At 38.7% G+C, this 24,982-nt stretch overlaps 1 protein-coding gene across 1 annotated transcript in view; it reads right to left on the reverse strand.

Annotated features, from left to right (window-relative positions):
• LOC139685020 (protein shuttle craft-like) overlaps positions 1-24,982 on the reverse strand; it is an 82,474-nt gene that overhangs the window by 43,578 nt on the left and 13,914 nt on the right. Inside the window, exons 3-4 of the mRNA XM_071581542.1 lie at positions 13,592-13,663; positions 12,512-12,594 (exon numbers count right to left, since the gene is read on the reverse strand). Coding sequence (XP_071437643.1) covers positions 12,512-12,594; positions 13,592-13,663 — 155 coding nt within the window. The remainder of the gene's footprint in view (positions 1-12,511; positions 12,595-13,591; positions 13,664-24,982) is intronic.

Genomic DNA, 24,982 nt, shown 5'->3' on the forward strand with positions numbered 1-24,982 from the left:
AGCACAGTCTTTTAGCTTCAGTGCTAAAATATGTGTACATATAAAGTGTACATTATTATTAGAGAGAGTCTTGTGATCCTTCTCTGTGTTTGTTTTTTGAAGACATAAGATGAGGGGGTGATCACCAGTGGGAAATGAACAGTCACTGCAGTATCAGGTTGGGCTGGAATCTGTCATACTTGGAAACCAGTGTGAATAGCATGGTCTTATACCCAGAATAAGAAAGATCATTAAAGTTCCGATTGGGTAAAATTATATACAGATAAGAATAAAGCAAGACCACTCAGTTCTGTGGATGTATTTAAATATAGTTGAACACTCCACAGAGCTTAAGGTTATGCATCTTCTTAAAATCTTGTCTTTTCGCTTCTCTGTTCAGTCTTTTAAAAAGCTAAATTTAGAAAAAAGAGTTGGCTATTTATCAATTGTTCAGAACTCTTTGGAAATATTCAGTGATAGTTTATTGTCTTACTAAGCCAGGGTACTCAGGAGCTCAATACTTTGTAATGTGAGGCCTTTTTGGTAGATTATTCCAATGGAGGAGACATAGCCCTTTCAAGAATGCACCACACAAAAGCAAGCCCTATCACAACTTATTTTCAGTTGATATATTAAGTATATTTTTACTGATACCAAATTTGAGCTAAGATAATATTTGTTAGTATAGGAAGAAGTTGTAATGGTTTAATAAAAGAAAATAATTATACTTGATTGAGGTACAGGTTTTTCAAAAGAGGTTAATGATATATTCCCTTTTTTTCCCTCTCGTCAAAGAGACACATTATAAACTCAATTAATCAAAGCACCAGTTAGGATCACCTTGACACATACTTTTCTGTCAGCCTTGTTGCTATCAACAGATGTGTATAGTGACTGCAAACCACCAGGTGAACCTCAAGGCAGATTATAGATGACCATTTTACTCTAAATTTCCTGTATGGTGCTGACTGATGGAGTGATCTATTGGTCTTTGTGATTGTGTCATACAATAAACTTCCTAGTCAGGGCTAATCTTTCTTGTAAGAAAACCATAGTTTTAGCAACAGTGGTTGAACACTTTTTCATATGCCTTTTGGGGTCATGTTGATTTGCGACATTTGACTGTAGATGCTTGAGACAAATAACATTATGTCCAATGAATAAATTTACAAATTTTACTTGGAAATCATCCCCACCTTGCTTCAAAGTCAATTTGCACTTGTCACCAAGACGGCCACACTTTCTCCTGTTTTTGCCCCTTTCACTATTATATAACTTGACATGTAGAAAAAATTTACATCAGGGTTTTTCTCCATAATGCACATACATTCAGCAAAACACAATTGAACATATATTTCTTAACCTTTGACCTCAAGCCATAAATCTAAAAGAAGCTAGAAAGGATCCTAGTGAGTATAGAATCTCTCCTATCTCTCATTAGCTTTATTAGTATGTCCAATTCTCTGGCAGAATATTTTTAAGGTTATTTAGGAATACAGGATAAAGTTGCTGTCTGCAGCCTTGTTCTGTCTCTCTCAGCTACTGTTATGAATAGACTACTATAACAACCTTTTGATACTTTTTCATGTCTTTTGGGAAATATGTAGGTACTACCATAAAATGTAAAAATTATCTTTATTTGACAGGGACTTTGTTTTGTACTGCTTATTGAAATATCTAGCTGTAAAAAATATATGGGACTCAACTCCTCCAGCTTTAATTGTTGACAATTTAGTCCCTCTAATGCCTAAAGATTTTAGTGTATATTTTGTTGATTTTTAGCATTATATAGGTTACATGGATCTTCCTGGGTTGCTTATATATTAGGTGCTATCGGAAGTTACTAAAACATTTTCTCATACATTCTTAAACTGTCTCAAGGACATAGTGTTCTGAGAAGACCCCTGCAAGATAGCTTTAAGACAAAATAATAGTGAGAGCTGAGAGCCTCTCCAAGGGGCAATCCCTATGAGTGGGCTCCAAGGCAAATTGGTAGCCCGGCTGGCTATAGATAGCATATATGCTTGTAGCTGGAAGATTATATAAACTGTAACCTGCTTGATCACATGGGTGCATATTTTGTGATGTGCACTTCAGAAGCTTCTAATAAATGTAGTTTTGTACCTTTCTCCACTTATGTTAAGTGCCTATTTTGCAGGAATTTTAGGCATTACCTCTCATGTAGAAGTATTTATTTCCCTCCACAGATATAAAAAGTGAGAAAACAGAGAATGATACAGCAAAGTTGGTTTTTTTCTTTTCAGGTTGGCCACCCAACCAACTCGTCTCTGTTTGAAAAAAAATTTCTCATTCTGGGCAAGACTATCACAATGTATTGTAGATGTTTTGCCTTCTCTCCTTATGATTTTGAATTGTTAACTCTTTTCGAAGTCTGTGGTTGTGGGCAGCCTAGAAATAGCAAGCAGTTTGAAGAATATAAGGCAAGGGATGACCTAACTTTTATGCTGTATTTTCCTTCATGTGGGAGTTAGAGGCAACATGAAGCACAGATCCTCTTTGGGCTTCCATTCTTGTGCAAGAAAGTGGTTTTAAGTCTGGCATATAGTCTGACATCTTCATTATGTTATCAGCACAGGAGAGTGGACTACTAATGGCATTCTTTGTTGTGTTATTCTCTCAGCATCTTCAGAACCACTTTGGAAATCAAAGTGACCAAGTTTCATCTAGTCTGCTGTTCAAAAGACGTTTATCCCAAACTATTTATGTCTGCTTGTGCAAATCAAAAGAAGTTGCTGCTCCCGCATAGGGACCACATATAAGTTACACACTCCACTCCCAATATCAAGGTTGAAAAAAAATATTTTCCCTCTTTCTAGACAGAAAAATATTAAAAATAGATAATTCATTTAAAAAGCTGTCTGTTATGAAGTACTCAGTTATATGTATCTTCCATAATTCTTTGCTTGTGAATGTTGTACAAGCACAACCAGATTTTTTGAAAAGTCTAGAGAGCTAAAAAAATAAATAAAGTAACCTAATTTTAAAGTGTCTTGGGAAATCCTTAGCCCTGAGCTGATGCCTGTCTCTGCTCTGCTGCAACTCAGATCTGTATGTGTCTCTCTGAAGCTGACATCCAACCCTATGTCTCCAAAAATACTCATTACTGTCTTCTACATTGAAGCAGTTTTATAACTGTCTCAGGGATTAGGACTGATCCTCTGATGTTTTCAGTGAATGTCTGAACTACTGTTTTATGCAAAGCCTAGCTGTATTTCCAAGCCACCCCACCCAGTCTTGTTTTTCTCTTATTTTCTGTCCCAGCTCAAAAAAAGAAATGTTCTCAGAGGAATTAAACAGGTCCAGGGCAAAGATGGACAAAGACACACAGAAAGATGGTTGTAAGCTTAGCTCCCAGGACTCCTCATGGACCTGCTCACACCTCTTACACCCGCATAAAAATTAACAAATTGCCCTGGTGAGCAAAGATTCACTTCTACTACAGCACAATTTTCTGAAATTCTGGTACTGAAGACATCTAATTAGTTGCATGCACTCACATATGTGTTAATGAATGACGATACAGACTGTAAATCAATGGCAGAGCTTGAGTGATCTTTCTCTCTGGAATATTTGCCACCTCGGCCATTCTGCATTCTCACCTAAAGGTAAATCTCAGTGCTTTGGGATGAAGGAAAGGAAGCAGAGGGGAAAGGTTCTTTATCCACAGGCCCACAGTTCTGCTTTGGGTGACATCTATGGGAAACTGTCAAAAGTGTCCTATCAAAATTTCCAAGTCCCATATTCATAGCAACCTGACTTATCTGACTGTACAGTTGAGAAGCTCTGCCTCACTTGTTTCAGTCAATTTCTGGTTTACGTTCATCTAGGAAAATGCAACAAAGGATGAGTTTTAGGTAGCTAAAAATCTAAAGAATTGTAAAGGATCAGGAAGTCATGGTCTGAAACCTTCTGACTTTCTCACCATGGTAAATCATATCTGTACATTCTTTTTTCCTTTTACCTCAGATTGTTCAGTTTAGCACTTCCTTTGGCATTAACTGCTGCCATACAAGCCAAAAGAAAACTTGTGGGTAAACAGGAAAGCCTGTCTTTTCTCATATGCTTGTACAGAACTGCTTGAGATTTTGCTGCCTTTTTGTTGAGATGGATTTTGGTTTTGCTGCTGCCGAGAGAGGGGCAACACAAGCACTATTAAACTTCAGACACATAGACACTTTGAAGCAGAGGCAGTTTATGGCTCCACTGTGTTTTTATTTTATAAGAAGCTTTATAATGCTTTTATTCATCAAGTACTTCAGGCCACAGGATAAGTGTACACTTGTTTGCAAAAAAAGTCGACATCTGTCTGCAATAGCTTGCATTTCACACAGGTACATAGATACATATATGCACACTAGAAAACAGCAAAAATCTAGGCTCAGTAATAACAATAACCATCAGAACAACAGCTTATTTTGGAATTAATCAAAGAATTTGAAATTTGGGTTCTTCATTCATTGCTTTCTACCCAACTTACCCAGAGCATAGCTCTAAGGTGACTCCACCATAGGTGAAACAACCCTGCACACTATGCTGCCGAAGAGCAGAAGCCACCAGGACTGCACCCGCACCTGAGAGAAGTCAGAGTAATGCCAGGTCAGTGCACAGCACTCACTTTATCCATCAGAGTGAAAATCCAAGTACTTTTTAAAGTTTTATTTTTGGGAAAGGGATCATTCTGATTAACACTTCTTACCTACAGTTTCGTCTCTCTTTAGCAGCAGGTGTTTCATTCCTTAGGTGAGACGCCCAGACTTCCAAAATGCTTATTTGCTTTCTCTTATTTTTGTTCCCCCAGCTTCAAATTTTTTCAATGAAAATAATGGGCAAAAATCCAGAATGCCTGAGAGGTCCTTGCTAACTCTGTAAAGTACTATGCAGTAGTTGATGTATGTTTGTGGAGTGGAGTCCTGGGAATATAGAATATGATTTCAGAGAAACTAGATGCAGCTTCAAAGAGGTGAGTAACCCTCCCCAGCTGATACAACTTTTACTGAAGGAAAACAACAATGAAATAAGATATGCACCAGCAATATCTCCTGTTACTCCTCTGCAATCCTTTTCAAAACTTTCTTTTTTATTTATCTGATTATGAACTTCTGTTTCTAAAAGCTCCCTTTTGGTCTGTTAGTTTAGCTGCTTGATTGTAGATTTCAGTGAGAGACCATGTTACACCAAGAAACCTCCTATAATTGCAAAATATCTTTGGAGATCTTTCAAGACTGGGAAACAAATTTGAGATCCATTAGAAAGCTTTTACTCTTTCTTTTTTCTCTCTCTCTATTTTTTTAATATAGATTAAAAAGTTTTTGTCTTCTAATAAGGAGATATGCCATGGTTCTTGTTCACTGATGCTATAGAATTTATATAATACAGTTAATCTAGTTTGACAATGTTTTTCCTGGAATGAGATAGCTGAAATAAAAACTTTGGCCAGGAGGTTCAAACTTTTGAGATAGGAGATTCAAGAAAAGGCTGAAAATCACAGAGTGTAAGAAGATATCCTGAGAAGGTTATATGCTTTAAAATTTACTTTTTCAACCAAGGAAGAGGAGAAGAAGCAGTCCTCCTCACATTCCCCTTAATACCAGTTTGGTGCTTACTTTTAGAAGACTAAGTCCAGATTCTTACAGTTATAAATCTAATCACTCCTATGGTGAAAATTCTGAACAAAATCAATATACTTACACCACTTATGTCATTCTGATTTACACCAGATAAAGATCTGTTTAGAACCAGACCTTCCAATGCACATTATTGATGTGTGATAACATCTCTGCCTTTCACTTGTGCAATATTTTTCTTTTTTGTCTGAACTTTCCAAACACAATTTCCTGACAGGGACAGGTTGGGAAGGTTCTGTGAAAGTTGTTCTTTGAGCAGGGAGAGCGGAACACCAGCTTGTTTAGTTATTCTGAGTGTATGATGGATGAAATGTCAAAAATAATTCCACAGGCTGCTAGTGTCTAATCCCAGAGGGCAAATGTCTGCATTTGATATCTGGCCACAGGTTTAATTTGCCCAAATGAATTCTTGTTGCAATACCTTTTGTTACTTTTGCAAATGGTAATAATGTCACAAATCATAAACAAAGAGCAAAGAGACTATGGAGTACTTAAATGTCACTCACAGCTGAATTTAGCAGGTAATTTTGTATTTGGAGATAGAGCTTTTACTACAAAATTATTTCTTTATTGCTGGTCACCAAAGGTACTGAGTACCTTTAGATTGTAAAAACTTTAGTAATGTCTGAGGGCACAAGTCCAGTCAATTCTCAGCTGTTCATGGTTGATATAAAGATGCTGCAATTGTTTCTCTGAATTTGACAATGTGGGATAGTGTCTTCAGTAAAACAATATATTCAGTACCAAACAGAAAACCAGTGGGCCTTCTAGGGCCACATTAGCAGGTTAGAGGGCAGTCTTCCTCAGGAATGGGAAGATGTAGACAGATGGCCCAAGAGACCAGAAATAAAGAGATCAGAGATGAGAAGACTACACGAATTAAAACTAAATTTTGATTCAACATTTACTACAGACAGTAAATATCTATTGACTTAATATAATATGTGAGTTAGTATTCCCTTAACTTCTCTGGCCTTCCAGACACTAAAACCAATTACAAAACCTTAACAGCTCTTTTAAGATCTACCTACCCTTATTCATTTCTAAATAACTGAGTCCAGGGAGAGGAAGAAGAGCCCAGACATGAAGTGCTCTCTGATTTTCCAAGCAGCATTGTGCAGTTCATAATACAGTGGAGGGGAAAGGTTTATTTTCAGCCTGCATGAAATGGCACATGGAAAATTTGATAGCTGTACATTTCTTTCACTGTATTATTGGTATACTACTGTTCTATAAAGACCTTTGTTTGCAGCTAATTCCCATTGCTTGCACATGAAAGGACACTGGAAAATCAAACCCTCAGTCTTGCAGATTGCCTCTTATGGAAATGGGTCCAACATTTTATTCCAAGCTGAGTGGTCAGATTGTGCTTCTTCCTCTCTTTGTTTCCCAGGACTGAATTTTAATTACAGTGTAAAAATGCCAAATTAAGATAGATACAAGTATCATATAACTCTGTAAAATCACTCTTGCATGTAAGCAATAAAACAGCTGCTTCCCTGAAACAGCAAAAATGCAGAGGTGTGTATTATATTTTAGCCATCTTCTTTTTTTTTTAGTAAGGAACATGCTTAGAGTCTAGATAAAAGAGAAGTGCTTCACAAGGTCCTTGACTAGACAGAAGTGTGCAGGATTCATTTGGTATTAAGAGATAAACTATTAAGAGGTTTGAGACAGTATTCTATCTATTATGTCTTATGAATATTTTCTTTATGCATATAGATGTCTAATACTTTTTGGATCCTATTAATTTCTTGGCCTAAGTTATACCTAGTAGCAATGAGTTCAACAGGTTAATTACACATTTTGCTTTAAAAAATGCTTAATTACATTTTTTCCTCCTGTTTCTTTGTTAAACTCTTTTCTTGAATGGATAAACAGAAGAACTTGTTTTACCCACTCAGTACAATTCATTACCTCAAATTGTGCTACTATATTTCTTCTTGCTCATTTTTATCAATTAAATAATTCCAGTCTCTTCAATTTCAATTCATACAAAAACATGCGTTTTTCATATATTTTTTGTAAGGCACAGTTCATATTGTATGGGTGAGCAGTAAGCAGTGAAACCATATCATTCTGTCATCCAGTCCCAGAACTGTGTATGGTTATATGAAACACTCTTTAAATGAACAGGAATCATCCAGAGAGCAGAGTAGAACTGAAAGGATGCCCTGAGCCCTTGAGCCGTGCTCTCTTTCATTGTCACTGGCTGGCTCTGTGAATCCAGAATCCTCCCATTGACTACAATCCTTTCCCTAAAGCACAGGAAACAGATCTGAGCAGCTTGAGGCAGAAGAAAAAATGCTACCCAAGTGTCCTTCTTCTTCCATGACTACTCTGTCAGTAGGGCTATTGCATTAGAAAAACAGGCCAGGCACCATCACCTTCTATCTCCTCTTCCCAAAGTATTTTAACAGAAAACAGTGTTTCCCTTCTCAGTTCCATTGGAAAAGAAAAGAATACATGACCAACACTCCTGGGGTTGTTTGTATAGTGGGTGAAAAGATGCTTCAGTCTAATGTTTTGAACCTATTTTTAGGTGCAGAGTAGGAAACATTCATCATTGTGGATATCATATTGGAGCCACCTCTATGATACCAGCCTTGGAGGCACTTTAATTCAGGATCACCTTGGCATCTTCAGAAGCCAAAGACCCAGAGCCTGCCTTCCTTGTACAGTGCATAGGCTTATCTGTCCTCTTCAGCAGCAGTAAAAGTAGTCTAGACTACCAAACACTTTGAAGGTTAAAATAAGGTAAAATAGAATGTGACAATTCTGCAGTTTTTTAGGCAGTAGGGCCAACCAAAGCCTCAAAATCAGATTTGAGAGCCTAGCAAGGAAATACAGGCCAGACTTTCCATTTTTATGTTATTGTTACTACAAAACTTGAGAGCCATCAGCATGACTTTTAATTTGAGCATTTTCTGCTCATACTAGAACCTCTGTAGGTAGCTTTGCCTGACAGTGTTGTGCTTCAGCAGGATATGAGATACATTTGCTCATTTATTTGGTATGTAGAGTTCAGTAACTATTTACAGTACTTCAATGCTTATAGCAAAACATTATGGCATGGCTTTTGTTGGAGCAATGGATTCTCAGTGGATTCTCCTATTGCCTCATCCTTTGCTACTGAGATCATCAGTCATGATAGCAATTTCACAGACAACACATAACAAAAGTGACTGGAACTTCTCAAACCGTATCAAAACAGTGCCACATGACACATTTTGCATGACCCAAAGAGGTTCCCAAAACCACTCCCTCACAAGCATAACTACAAATACAAAGAGAATTATATTTAGCTGAGTAATTACTTGGTTTGTTGAGTTTTGCTGATTTAAAATTCCTGATTTAAAATTTCTGATTTTATCTACTCTTTTAGTTGAACTTAGTGCATGTTTAAAAGTTAGCTGGTCTGTGTACTCACCTAACCAGGAAGACCAAGACGAAACCAAACTATACCTTGATGTGCAGTAAGAGGAACTGTGTTGTGAGACCTGAGAATTAGGTTTACCTTTATGTCTGCTATTGATAACACAGGTGGACAAGGCTGAAGGCTGCAGACTGCTTCTCTCTTTCTGTCATAACACATGTTGGTATTGGGATCTGTGTAAATAATTTGTGAATCATGATCTCTCTTGCTCTGTTTGATAAACAAAATACAGTTTTGTTGTTCAATGAAGAAATGGATCAACAAATTCAATGTTAGCACACTAAACATCTCAATTGCCTCTCTCTTTTTCATCAAGGTGGGTCTCCTTTCATAGCAATGACTGTCAATAAGGCAAGTTGCAAGAAAAAAAGTGAAGAAATAAGTGTTAGACAGTTTGTTCTCACCTTGAAGTGGGGTGTAAGCTCCCATAGCCCCTAAGTCTTCAAAGACCCTTCCAAATGCTAAACTATCACACTTATCCCCACCTCACAAAGGCACATCACTTAGAGCTTTAACTACAGGCAGTCACTGTTTTAAATGCCTAATGGCATGGCATGGAAGTCCAACCACAATGAGACTCTCACAACACAAACTCTGGAGAAGCTGCTCCTGGGCACCCAGTGACCCTCAAGCACCTCCCTTATGGGAAAGGAAGCACTATGGACAGTTTCAAGAGCACAGCCAGGACGTGTGAGAGAGACCAGGAGTATATCTTATAGAGCACTTGAATACCATCCTTGCACTCAGGTCATAACACTTTCTATAGGAAGTATGGTAAAAATGTCCCTAGAGTTTTAACTTAGTCAGCTCCATCGTTTCCTAATGATGCCATGTTTATGAATTCATATCATTCATCATGATATCATTACTAATGTAACTATTACTTGCAAGGTTTACAAGCATATCATCTTTATTTTTCTCATAGTTACCAGTAAATCTCATTCATCCTGGGAATATAATCTACCACAGAATATTTCCTAATGGGACAAACATGTCAAGGGGAAAATGCTTCTACAGCAGCAGAGAGCTGTGCATTTTTATGAAGACTATGATTGAAAATTAATCCTGTGAGTACATCCAGCATAACATACAGATCTAGCAGAACAAATAAATCTCATGTAACTAACAAGCACTGCATTAAAGATCCCAACTCTGGCAACAGTTAGAGTTCCTTTCTGCTGATGATCATGCAGGATCAAGTCAGGCAAGGAGCCTGTGGGCATCTTGAAGGAGGGATAGACACTTGCCACTAGTTTCACTTGGAGCAGCTGAGCTGTTCCAGTCATTCCTGGGGAATGCTATTCTCCAAGGAATTGTTAATGAGGCATTTCAGATTCTGTAACACTCATAAAGTCAAAATATGCTGTCCAGTTATCCCATTCAAGGCATAGCCTGGCTTGACCCAAAAACTGGAGGCAAATCCATTCATGTTATGACCCTGATATATTTAATTTCTTGGCACTAAAAATGACCTAGAAAGAAATGCAAATTTTTATGACTTTAAGCATTTCTTTCACCTTCTTTCTGTGTCTTACCACTCAATACAAGCACAACATATGCTGTTAGGTGGGCCCATTAATTGTGGCATCTCACTAGACTTTTAAAATGAAAGCTACTGCTTCTGGTGGTTTAGATGGAACAGAGATATATAGCCTCCTAAAATATCTTCAGTAGTCCCAAGTTAACAGCCAGTATTTTTAATCCTTTTAGTTATATTAATACTCCTCTTTTTTTCCTGGAAAGACGTTTGCTATTATAATTTGCAATTACTCCTTTGCATAATAAATTCATGATTTTGAGCTCCTGACTCTGAAAAGCAAATCACTCTGAATATATTATCCATGGAAAAGGAATTTATTTGTGTGTTTCACCCAGATATATACAAAATATTCCTCCTCCTGGGGTGGAAGGGAAGGGTGGGATAGATTTTAATAAGACAAAGGGAAAATTGAGACAATTTTTGTAATAAAACCCTGTCTAAACCAAGCTCTCATAGCAACAAATCTCCTGGCAAGAAGCCTGTAAGTGGACTATGTCCAAGACCTTAGCCTGAACAGCAGCCAGGGCCTCTACAGAACAAGCCTAATGTGACTTATCACCTTTCACCTCTGACTCCTCACCCCATTTAACTGCCTCAGGACCTTGCACTGCAGCACTTTTCAGATCTCTTTAAAATTGCTTGTTTATTTCTGAGGAATGGTTTGAGGAATGCATCCAGGTTGCCTTACCCCATCTTGTCACTTTTGCTGCACCCAAGCCAAAACCAAGGAAAGTTCCACCAGTTATCAGTAGCACCAGGCTGCTAAACTCTCAGTCCACACTTAATTCACTGCCTACCATATACACTGTCTCAAATTTTAATGTGTAGAGGTGTGTCTAAGCCATCACTACTGAGTCTTGCACTCATCAGCTATGTGCAACATAGTGATGAATGTGGATTTTTCCCAGTTATCTTGGTCTTGTGGGTTAATTTTGGTATCTGTGATTTCCTTTTTTCTTCCCAAGATTCAAAACTGCACCTTCAGCTTCATGTGCATTCTCTCCCTTATTAGTTCAGTTCCCAGGCTGACATTTCTTTATCTGCTATAATTTTCATCTAGGCTAACAACTTACTTTCTATACTGCTCACTTGACTAAATAGTTATAAGAGTTTGCTGAGAATGCTAGACAGGAGATAATTTCTTGATAGTGTTTTGTTGCTGGTATTGTTTCAGAAAAAGAATATTAAAATAATTAGAAATCATGAGTCAGTGTGTGTTCCTTCATGGTCAGATACCATTTCTTTCATGTTAATGTGAGACCACAGAATTACTTTTATGGTGTATTGACATATTCTGGAAGTTGTATCCTGCAATGGTTTGCAGGACATACTATTTCATTTACTTAACTGTGGTAGTGCAGAGTGAAAATTAGTGAAGAATTTTACTTTTTTATCTCTAGAAGCCTTTTCCAAGAAGCATTAGAAATCCTTATTCTTGTTCTAATTCTATTTCTTATTAAGGGTTCGTATTTGGGGGTGTAATCTGACTTCATAAAATAATTTATGTGTATTTTCCTTCCATCGATATTCTGACATGGCAAATGGGCAGATCAGAGTACAACAGTAAGATGTCAAGCTGCACAGTGTTCATTTGGCTCTACACAGTCCAACAAATGTATGTGAATACAGTATCCAGTAAGTGCATAAGGAAATATCTTTATTAGGATTTTTTTTATTTTTCAAGGCATAATGGACTACTGATATTTCTTCTTTTTTTTTCTTGAGAACTAAGACTGCCACTTGCATATATGATACTAAAAAGCTATTACCCCCATATCTTTCACTTATTTAGTCAATTCTGAGACCTCAGCCAAGGGCACAGCTAGGCATTTGCATGTCAAGGTAAAAATAATCCATTTGGATCCTCCATAGAAAACGTGATAATAGAGGAAGAAGCTCAGAAAACATTACCCATCTCTCTGTGTCACAGGAGTCTTGAGGGAATAGCATTCCAGAGAGGGGTGTGATGCTGCAGTGCAGTACTGCCTGAAATGCTGGGAAGAGCACAAAGAAGACTTCAGACACAACAGAAGTGATCCTGAGAAAAACTACGGGGGGGGGGGGGGGGGGGGGGGGGGAGGAGAGGGGAGGAGGAAGACAGAAAGGGGGGTGGAAGACAGAAAGAGCACCACTGAAGTAAAGGCTGCCTTCTTCCCAACTAGTGGTAGCACTTAAATGAGATGTCTAAACTAGAGATGTCTTGACCACAGTTATTCAGTGGAGAGAGAGGGCTCTGAGTTATTAATAGTAAGTAGGTCAAATTAAAACTAAGATGGACTGGGTAGATACTCAAAAGATCAATTTATATATAGATTTGCAGCTAGATATCCACTGTTGTGTTTGGCCACCAGATCTGTGTTTTCAGAATGCATTATATAGCTGATAAAGACCTGACTGGGCAATGTGATGCTCCAATCAAGCAATGTGTGCCTCTCTGGCATAACTACTGTTTTTGCTCTGGAGACAGATGTGTTCCTCAACTCAGAAAGACTTTACACAGTGAGGAGGACAACTGCCCTCACTGAAGCCCTGCAGAGGCACAGCCATCCAGTTTGCATCATGTGTGTATGACGGGTTGGGCTACTCCTGGGACCTGCTTTGGGTGGTGGACCGTGGAGCTCACCACACACTTCTTCTGCAACTACATCCTCACTGCTAGATATGCATTTTCCTCTTCAGAGCTGGAGAAGTAACTTCACCTTCACCTAAATACAGTAGATGTTTTATTGCAACCTTTGGCTGAGCCAGGGTCAAAAGACGATTCCATTTTAAACTCACACCATTCCTCTGAGCCAGTTTCTCTCAGGACTTCACTTGAGACTCAGCACCCACTCTACACTCTAGTGTTCAGAGCCACATCCATTCATTGATGTTAACCTAAAACCCCTTGTAAGTGATAAGTACATGTTGTGAAGTCCAAACCCATATAAAGACCAACATACAGGAACCCAGAAAGTAAAGTAGTAGAAACAGTGGTCACATAAGTCTAACCTTCACTTTTTCTGCCTTGTGTCTCCTCAGCCCATCAGTCTTTCCAGATGAGTGCCCACTATGCTTGCACATCTGCAAAAGTCAACAATCACAATTTCAAACTTAGCCTTTAGAGTATCTATAAAGCATTGGATAAAATGTTCCCACACAGCTCACTCCCACACAAACATTCAGCTTACAACAGTGTGCTCCTTACACTTTCTTGGGTCCTGAGGAAATAAAAAGTCCCACTGGAACAAAAAGAAATAATAATGAAGCAGAGGCCTGGAACCTGAAAAAGTTACAGACTCATTTTTAATGGGATAACATCACTGATGAAAATATATTGTGATTCATGTTTTTCATTACTCTTTGGTTGCAATCCTCCTTATGTTAAATGTGTTCTTTATTTGTTGCTAGAACCTACAGAGTAAACATACCCAGTCTGTAGGTTTGAACCAGGGGAGCCAGGAAAGTTACTCTGGTTTTGCCTCTGTTAGTCCTTGAGGTTTCATCCTACCAAACTTTCATTTATTTTCTTATTCTTCTGCAGCCCGGACCTCACATGCTTTTCTTCCTCAGTTCACTTGAGAATTATCAAGGATCCTAAGTGTTAAGATTGAGATATTTTCTGCAGCAAAATTCTCTTTAACTCTCTTGGATATTGGGTAGGAGGCAAAGACTCAAAATCTGCAAAAATAATATGTGCTCAAGTTTGTGGAAGGAATAAAATTGCTGCACATGCCATGGCACTCCCCTATACTACTTCCCAACTGGGAGAAAAGAGACAGGTACTTCAGCTAATAACATGCATGGTTCTCCCATTAGATTCCAGAATTTCTTAATGTAGATACACATCATTTTTTTTATTTCAACAAACCACTTGAAGTATTTTTTATACTCAAGGCCAGAATGATTGCCATGAGAATAATTGTGTAAAAGCTGGAATAGGGAAACAAAATTGGCATTGCTGAATGGTATTCAGGCCTCAGTGATTTGGCAAACTTAGCAAAGTCCACATGTCAGTTAAATGACAGATGTGAGCCACTGCAAAAAATATAGTAGTATTTGTCAAAAGTATCTGATAGACTAAAGGTTAATCTTTTTAACACTCTGCTTTGTATATAGTTGGTGTGAATGCAGTATGTTCTTTATATTTCAGTTTTCAAATATCTATGATAAGTTAATTTTTTTATTGAATATGTGTAAGGATATATTGGATTGGTGGTGGGCTTTTTGGTGGTAGTTTTTTGGTTTGTTTTGTTCTGTAAAAATAATTGAAGATGTTAAGGTTGGAAGAAAAAGGTACATATTAAACCCCAATCTAGATAACTAGGCCTGCAAAACTAATGCTTCCTTCAGTCATTACAGTATTTTATTCTTCTTGGTTAAATTTAAATTCATTTCATGCTTTTTTCTCTGGGATTCAAGAGCTGCTTTTTTGCAGGCACCCTCTCCCCAGCTTCGTTGGGATGTATGATGTTTTAGATTTCTCTTTATGCCCTAAATCAGTACAAAACTTCTGAAACCAGCAAACACTCCAGGGAAGTAAGTGTATACTGAGTGTAAGGAATTCATGTGTAAATTATATGTGTGTGGTAACCAACCTGATGTTTGTCATGTGGGTTACCTGTCCTTAACAGACTGGCTGTGTCCATCTTTTAAAGAAGGTCACATAGCCTCCATCATCCCTTCCTAACAAATTAAGTTTTGCACGACACTTTTCACTTGCTTTCCTGTCATTTTTCTCCCCACTCTCAGTTTCACAAGTACTGGTTTCCTCTCACATCCCCAGTACAAAACTGCTAAGAGTGCTGTAATGTTTGTAAGTACTGATGACTCCATGACCATGTCTCTGGTTTCTCATTTACTCTCGGCTTACTGTTTAAGGAACACAAGTTTAAAAATTTTGCCTATTTCCATGTTCCTGCTACAAAGGGTGGTGAGCTGGGAACATCCCAAGTAAAGTTCTCTGCATGGTAATCACGGGAGAGATGGTGATTAAGAAAATGGTCAACAGAAAAACTGTAGTAATTAACTCCCAACCAATATTTCAGATCAATAAGGGAAAGAACGTAGCAAAAATTCATGCTATACTGACAAATAACAGTTACAAATAAATGTCAGGACAGGGGAATGGTGCTGGAAAGGCCCACACGACACAGTAAACCAAAGGCAACCATTGCAATCTCACTGTCACGCCATTTATCACTTCAGACAATGATCCCAATCTGTACAACCCAGGCATGCTAGCTGTTCTGCTGTGCTCATATACATAAGTGGACAAAATGCTGTAACATGTGGCAACCTTTGAGCAGACTTTTCCATGTACGTTCACATTGCATACCTTTGCCTGACAATAAACAATGTGTAGCCTCTTGACCCATAGCAAGAATTTTTAGCTCTCATGTTTAACCTCATCACCTCAGATGCCATTGCAAACCATTTCTGTGAAAGACAGACATGTGGCCTAAAACTAAGTGAATTTTCTATTCAATCTATTTGTTCAGTTTTTGATCTCCCCACCTCCTCCATTCTGACCACTCTCTTAATCCATTGGTTTTCAAACTACACAGGCTTCAATTTCAGTCATTTTTCAGTCATTTCTCACCCTTTAAATCTCATTTCTTATCTCCTAACTCAATTAATACAGCTTAGTTAAAATTGTTACAAACATCTTTTTTGGTATTATCCTCTTAATCATAATTTTAAAATGAATGGAATATTTAATAATCTGTACTCATGATGTAATCAGAAATTTAAAAAATCCTATGAAAGCTATTTAGTAATATTCTAAACTACTCAACATTTAATTAAGGTTATTAGAAGAATAGGAATTAGATAGAGAGGTGAATAAAGAAGAAATCTGAACTCTATAACCATTGTTTCTAAAATGAATGACCACATTAAAACTAAAGGTCTTACAAAACTAAAGTGGTAATACATCTTTCCTCCCATGTGACCCAGCTTTAGAAATGTGCTTTTGTGTTTGAGAAGGGTAAGGAGGGTGATTGAAGTCTTTAAAATTGTTCTATAGTGTGAACCCACTGAACATCAGCCTGTCCCTTTACTAGAGCTAAAATAAACACCCAAATGCAAGGAAAACCTCCCTAACAAGCAGACAAATCCTCTTCTCCCAGCAAAACAGGGACCTGTGTTGTGGATGTTGCACAGAACCCCATGTGGGAAGATGCATTTTTGGCATAGGTAGCAGAAGGAGTGGTGCCCTTCAAAGTCAATGGTATACCATCACAGAATGACAGGATCACAGAATATGCTGAGTTAAAAGGCACCCACAAGGATTATCAATTCCAGCCCTTAGCCCTGCACAAGGCCATCCTCAAGAGTCACACCATGTGCCTGAAGGTATCATCATCCAAACACTTCCTGAAATTTGTCAGGCTTTGTGATGCGATGTATCCCAGACCATGTCACTCCACATGGAAGCTGGCTTTGCTGACTGAGACACAAGCGTTCAGAGACTGCCACACTCCAAAAGACTAAACCAGCACTCCTGGCTACATCTGCCATGCAGACATGAGGCATAAATGCTGTTTATAATGGTTTTCTGCTCAGATATTCACTGGCACAAATTTTGAGCAGTCTCAGTTTTCTTTTTTTCAGTTCTGGGGTCTTGGGACATTTTTCTTTTTTTTTCCTTTTTTTTCTTTGGTTTTGTTTCCGTGTAGTCATTTGAAGGTGAAATGCACCTCACACTAAACGTATTCTAAGGGGATTTGGGATCTGATTGTGCATTTGTTCTACAAATAAGTCCTACCCTAGCCTACCAGTCATTCCCCTTGCATAATTTCCACAAAACTCTGAGGGGATTTTTCATGCAAGAGGACTTGAGGATCAAGCACACATTAGAGGAGATTCTTCTTTGTTTTGGTTTATTTTGGGGGGTTTTGGTTTTTTGGTTTGGTGGTGGTTGTTGTTGTTGTTTCAAAGTAAACTTAAACAGCTTTAAAACTGTTCAGCATTCCCACACCGAGATCAGTGCCAGGCACAAAAGGGCAAATGGTGGCCCAGTGTTTCAATGTCTGAGGCTTGTTTTCAGAAAGCAAAGGGACCACTCACTGCTCTTAGCCCCAGCACCAAACTACCACTGAGGTCAGCATGCACAAGCACAGGGTGTGAAGCTCTTAAAATAATTTCAGCAAAGTCAAATATTCAAAACTGTATCATCACAGCAGATTGCATTCTGAGAATAGCAGGAAGGAGTTACATTACACATTGTTAAAATGTCAGCAACCATATTTCATTTTTGAAAAGGCAATTTATTTGTCCTGAAATAAAGAGTTGATTATATCTCTTATTATTGCTACAAGAACTTGACATATCACAAAGTGGGAGAGTTACAGCATGTACCAAAATGAACCTGATTCATAATTCATTTTGAGAATGTGTAGTTAGTCAATCAAGTGATTTGTAATCATAAAGGCTGCCAGGAATTGAATGAATAATGGACTGTACTAAAATCCTAAGATTTTCTAATATTCTTATTTCATTATATGACTTTTATTGCTACTTCTGATAGTTATCGCTCTTTCAGCAGAACCAATTAAACTATTCATATATACTGAAAGGAATATATTTGACTATTTAATGCATGCAAGGAATACACAAATTGAGTGACCAGTTGATATAATAAGTGAATGTGAGGGTTTTTCCCATAGAAGTTAAATCTTCAAGATGTGAATCTTGAACAGAAAAACTCTTTCCTTTCCCTCCCCTCCCTGCCCCATTTTTCCTCTTGAAAGGATTTTTGGTGTAATCAATCTTCGTATACATCATATTGTTACAGTACAATTTCTCAAGTTGTTTTATAACCATGGAAATTACATAATTCATGTAGTATGGCATCTGTGAAAGAGCACCTACTTTACCCTCTTTCTGTAGCCAAGAAGCATCTTTATATTACATGATTATTTAATAAGGTGTGACCTCCAACTCTGTATTTTTTGCCAGTAATCTGGCAGAATCTGATAAGGAGTTATAGACAGAGATGGAAACAAGATACAACCACCATAAATATGAAATTGTGCAGAAGTTGTAGCTAAATATGTGTTAATTGTATTCAGAAGAGTAGATTTTTAATGTTTAGTTCTTTTTTCAGACTTTTGCTGCAGAACAAAACTTCTGAGCCATGCAGCTATCATTACACAAAAAGTCCCTTAATTGCACTTTCTCTTGCATTGAAATTTTACCTCATTATTTGCTATACTATTTATTGTTATCTCATGACTTTCTAAATATATGTTTTCAATATCCTGACAACTGAATCAGGCAATTTTCAAGTGATTGACGCACCCACGCTGTGAAATGATTTATTCTTGGCATCTTCCCCTACCTACAGAGTAGGTCCATTGAGAGAGCACTGCCTCCTGTTCTCATTTACATTTGTACTGGTGTTATTTTTATTTTTTTTCACAATGGGGGGTCCATATGACAAAGAAAGAAAAGTTAAGTGACAGCATTGAATTTATTATTTATTTTGTGATATTTTAACAGAAGAATTTTCATGAAGAACTTTAATGATTTTTACTGGCCATTTGTTGGCCATCCAGACATGAAGTTTACACTTTCCCAGTAAACCAAGAGGTTATTTCTTCATTTTCAAAAGGCATACATGACATGGAAGTGGCTTCACCTAGCAGTGAAGCACAACTAGTACAGGTGCAGAAAGTAGTAATGGGAAAACAGTTATTTCTGGAGGCTTTGGATTAAGCTTACAAATAAACTTGAATTTAGAAAAGCAGGATGTAGTTACCAAACTGGAATATAGCCAAGATGTTGTTCCTGCTTGCAGACATTCTCAACCTATTTTTTAGTGATCACAAAGAATCACTGCCTGCATTTTACACCTTCTCTAAAGCTGTTGCCATTTGAAAGGGACAACACTAAATTTAAACTACAACTTAAGTGTAACCATGAGCAAAATTCATGTCTTGGGATATATTTTATTTCTAGTAAAAACATGGCATTCTGAACCCAAATCTGTGGAAATGCTCATAGCCCAGGCAGGGTGCCATCATGTCAGTGAATGAAGAAAAAGATCTGAAAAGCAAAATGGGAAAATTGGTGGTATAATTTACCTCAGTTAGCAAAGCCAAGAAAAATTACAAAAATGTGTCAGAAAATGCTGTAATACTTTTGTCTTTAGTATTCCAATGCTAGGGGGAAATCTGAAAATATTACTTAGAAAATAAAATACAGTTTTGATAGAGAACTGTCACAGTTAATTTTAGTGTCCTTTCTGACTGTTAAGGTCAATTTGAAAAATATTTAGAATGCATAAAAATAGAATGCACAAGGTCAAAATATAGTGTTAGTGCAATATGCACTATGAACTAGACTTATGCACTTTTTCAAATTAAAGTTACTGTCAGTGTTTCTATGTGAAGGAGGCCCATAGCAGTTAACCATGAAGTTCATGTTGAGCTCTCTAAAAAGAACATCTCATGCACATAGGTAATGGTTGTCATGTTAAAAACCCATGAATTTTGGAATGAGACATCCCATCCAGAGCCATGATCTCCACCAACGCTCATATACGGTTTACTAGTGATGGTCTTCTTGGTATACTGGAATACAGTAAAGCTGAAAAGCTGCTTAGACCCAGAACTGCATTTCTGTAACTTCTTTTAACATGGTATAAATTGAAAGAAATTACTAGTATAGTTAACTTTAATAGCTTTGTAATGCACTGAAACTATGTAGGATCCTACCATTTTTAACACATTGCCTGTGATGTTAGTAATGAGACACTAGTGTCGTAAGCCACATAGTTCTTACTCACTTGGAAAAAATGGAGTATCAATACAGAAATGGCTGCAAAATGTGAAGCAAGAAATTCCTGTTCATTCATCTGGAGTTTTAATTCATGATTTTATAGACAAACATAAACTTGGTATTAGAACATGCTGAGTTCTAACCAAACAAATATGTTAAATGATTATCTTCTTTCCATGGTTCTGCAAACTGCAAAACTTTGATCTTCAATATAACATAACAACAGAGAGACAAATTTTACTGCTTTTAGTATAAAATCCCCAAAATAACAGAGGTCAGTGGGTGGGCAAGAGGCATTACTTCCTTTCCAAAGAGTGTCCAGAAGTGTATGAGTGTTAACAACTTGAATGCTGTTTCATAGATTGAGCAAGCTCAAATTTCTAGCTGAATTAAAAACAAGTAAATTTGATGGGAAAAATCAAATCAAATTACTTGCTGGGAAAACATGTTTCCAGAGAAGTGATGGTATCAAGTCTAGGGTACCTTGGTGTACCAAGGTAATTTTTTCTAACTCTTCATCCGGCCATTTCAGCTAAATGACTTAGAGGTGAGCTGAGAACAGCAGGGCTGATGCCCTCCAGTATCTAAAACTCCAGCTATCACATATCCAGCAGTTTCCCGCCTACCCATACATACAGCTACAGATGCATGGCCTTCAACAATGAAAAAAAAAAGGCTACTCTCCACTGCTGTTATGGGTTTGGCCAGATGGGCCTAAATTTAGGTTTTAAAAGTTCAGCTAAGCCTGGGAATTGTCAGCTGACTTGAGCTGGACTGAGCTAGCTAACAGCTGACTTCTTCCAGCCAATAATATTGTATTCCATACCATATTGCATCATCTCAAAAGGGGTAAGAGCTGGTGTGTGGGTGTGACTTGGGCAGTTGCTTCACAGCTGTAGTGCCAGCAAGACACTCTGCTGTCCCAGGAGGGATGGGGAGGCCCAAGCCCAGAGCACCGGCTTAAAATCATGTTATCTGAGGGAAGTAAAATGTTTGTTCTTAGCTTTTCTCTCTGCTTAAGTCTATCTCTGAAAAACCAACTTCTCTAGAATGATTTGTAGTTAAAATGCTAGAATTTGTGTTTACTGAGAAATGAGAAGTTATTTCTTGTTATATATGTAACTTGTGTAAGTGTGTGTTATATTGTAGTATCCTCTTAATTTTCTTTTTTCTGTATAAATACATGTAGTTAGTTTCAGCATAAACCTAGTTTTGAGGGGTTTTTTTCCTCTCCCTCTTCTTTTTTTCCCTTGGCTGGTTGGGGGGAAGAGGAACCCTTTTCACTCTGTCCTGGACAGTTGGTGATTTGCCAGCTCAACCCAAGACAGATAAATGGTGCATTGGCCGGGAAACGAAGGACACTAGTAAATGTCCCAGAAAGTTGGCAGGGTTCCCAGGAGCTTTGTTATAGAAACATTCCTTGATTTCTGCTTTGTTATGGTACATCTAGAACAACTAAGATGAGAATGTCCTCTTGCTACTGGATCCTCGTTTTATTCCTTGTACTGACTGTTTTTGTGAGTTCAGACAGCTCAACTCGTACCTGCTGTGAGTGTAGACACTGTAAGGAAAAGCCTTACAGCCAAAGCAAGCTGTCTTTCTCTCCTGCCTCACCTCAACAGAGAGCAAACCCCAAGCGTGAGTCACATGGTGACCTGTCGTCCTGCCTGTGTGACCAAGAGAAAGACATGAGGAGGTGAGACAGTGCATCTACTTCTGTGCTTAAAGTGCAGGTATGGAAATCAAAATGTAAAAAGGCTGATAAAAAAGCTGTCCACATGTTGAAGCAGAGATCCCAGAACAGAGCCAAGAACCGCAATTAAGCCGCCCTGCCTCCAGCTGAGAGGAGATGGAGAACGACCAAGTCTACTGGACATTGCTGAACCAGAAAACTAGCCAAGACTGTACCTCTACACTGACTTGTAGATGACAGTCAGTGCCCCTCTGAGGGTGGCTGGACCAATAGAAGAAGACTAATTAAAGCATAGAGAGGCCCATGTGGGCTGTTGGTGTGTGGCAGGACACTGCTGCTTGAGTAGAATCTGTGGAAATGCATCATGTGGATGCTCATGTGCCCAAAGGCTGAGCTAATGAAGGAACATCACACCTGGACTGGCATAAGGGAAAGTTGTTCCTGGCTCAATGGGCCCATAATGCCTCAGACAACCTGCAGGTGGACAAGGCCGAGGGGTGGATTTAACCATGGATATTATTTTCCCAGGTTATCCGTTATTGTGAAACCCCTGAGAAGGGGATGGAGACCCCTGAGAAGGGAATGGAGACCCCAGTGTGGGGATAGTGACCCCAGTGTGGGGATAGTGACCCCTGAGAAGGGGACGGTGCCACCAGTGTGGGGATGGTGACCCTAATGAGGGTATAGTGACCCCTAGAAAGGGGATGGGATGGTCCCAATGTGTGCCTCAAGGACATTTAATCTTGAAAATAAAAAGGTAACTTGCATTTTGAGTTCTGTGTTGCAGGACATAAACCATCAGATGAAAAAGACCTGAGCTGAACTGGTGTTAGTGTCCAATGATGAACTGTTTTCCTGCCTAAAGTACCTACCCCATCCTAATGAACTATTGCCTACAATATGGAAGAGTGGAAGACAGCCCTGGAAGAAACAAAGACTGTTTAAGCGCAGGAATAGATAGATTTAAGATATGAGTGATGTAATACAGTATGGAATAAGGGGTGGAATATGTTATGGGTTTGGCCAGATGGGCCTAAATTTAGGTTTTAAAAGTTCAGCTAAGCCTGGGAATTGTCAGCTGACTTGAGCTGAACTGAGCTAGCTAACAGCTGACTTCTTCCAGCCAATAATATTGTATTCCATACCATACTACAACATCTCAAAAGGGGTAAGAGCTGGTGTGTGGGTGTGGCTTGGGCAGTTGCTTCACAGCTGTAGTGCCAGCAAGACACTCTGCTGTCCCAGGAGGGATGGGGAGGCCCAAGCCCAGAGCACCGGCTTAACATCATGTTATCTGAGGGAAGTAAAATGTTTGTTCTTAGCTTTTCTCTCTGCTTAAGTCTATCTCTGAAAAACCAACTTCTTTAAAATGATTTGTAGTTAAAATAGTAAAATTTGTGTTTACTGAGAAATGAGAAGTTATTTCTTGTTATACATAACTTGTGTAAGTGTGTTTTATATTGTAGTATCCTCTTAATTTTCTCTTTTCTGTATAAATACATGTAGTTAGTTTCAGCATGGACCTGGCTTTGGAAGTTTTTTTTTCCTCTCTCCCTCTTCTTTTCCTCTTAGCTGGTTGGGGGGAGGAGGAACCCTTTTCACTCTGTCCTGGACAGTTGGTGATTTGCCAGCTCAACCCAAGACAGATAAATGGTGCATTGGCCGGGAAACGAAGGACACTAGGAAGTGTCCCAGAAGGTTGGCAGGGTTCCCGGGAGCTTTATTATAGAAACATTCCTTGATTTCTGCTTTGTTATGGTACATCTAGAACAACTAAGATGAGAATGTCCTCTTGCTACTGGATCCTCGTTTTATTCCTTGTACTGACTGTTTTTGTGAGTTCAGACAGCTCAACTCGTACCTGCTGTGAGTGTAGACACTGTAAGGAAAAGCCTTACAGCCAAAGCAAGCTGTCTTTCTCTCCTGCCTCACCTCAACAGAGAGCAAACCCCAAGCGTGAGTCACATGGTGACCTGTCGTCCTGCCTGTGTGACCAAGAGAAAGACATGAGGAGGTGAGACAGTGCATCTACTTCTGTGCTTAAAGTGCAGGTATGGAAATCAAAATGTAAAAAGGCTGGTAAAAAAGCTGTCCACATGTTGAAGCAGAGATCCCAGAACAGAGCCAAGAACCGCAATTAAGCCGCCCTGCCTCCAGCTGAGAGGAGGAGGAGAACGACCAAGTCTACTGGACATTGCTGAACCAGAAAACTAGCCAAGACTGTACCTCTACACTGACTTGTAGATGACAGTCAGCGCCCCTCTGAGGGTGGCTGGACCGATAGAAGAAGATTATTTGAAGCATTAAAAGGCCCATGTGGGCTGTTGGTGTGTGGCAGGACACTGCTGCTTGAGTAGAATCTGTAGAGATTCATCATGTGGATGCTCATGTGCCCAAAGGCTGAGCTAATGAAGGAACATCACACCTGGACTGGCATAAAGGAGAGTTGTTCCTGGCTCAATGGGCCCATAATGCCTCAGGCCACCTGCAGGTGGACAAGGCCGAGGGGTGGATTTAACCATGGACATTATTTCCCAGGTTATCCACTATTGTGAAACCCCTGAGAAGGGGATGGAGACCCCTAAGAAGGGGATGGAGACCCCAGTGTGGAGATAGTGACCCCACTGTGGGGATGGTGACCCTAATGAAGGTATAGTGACCCCTAGAAAGGAGATGGGATGATCCCAATGTGTGCCTCAAGAACATTTAACCTTGAAAAAAAAAAAGGTAACTTGCATTTCGAGTTCTGTGTTGCAGGACATTAAACCATCAAAAAAAGAAGACCTGAGCTGAACTAGTGTTGGTGTCCAATGATAAACTGTTTTTTCCTGCCTTAAGTACCTACCCCATCCTAATGGACTATTGCCTACAATATAGAAAGGTGGAAAATGGCCCTAGAAAAACAAAAACTGTGCAAGAATAGA

The sequence above is a fragment of the Pithys albifrons genome, chromosome Z (assembly GCF_047495875.1).
Source record: "Pithys albifrons albifrons isolate INPA30051 chromosome Z, PitAlb_v1, whole genome shotgun sequence".
NCBI classification, from domain to species: Eukaryota; Metazoa; Chordata; class Aves; order Passeriformes; family Thamnophilidae; genus Pithys; species Pithys albifrons.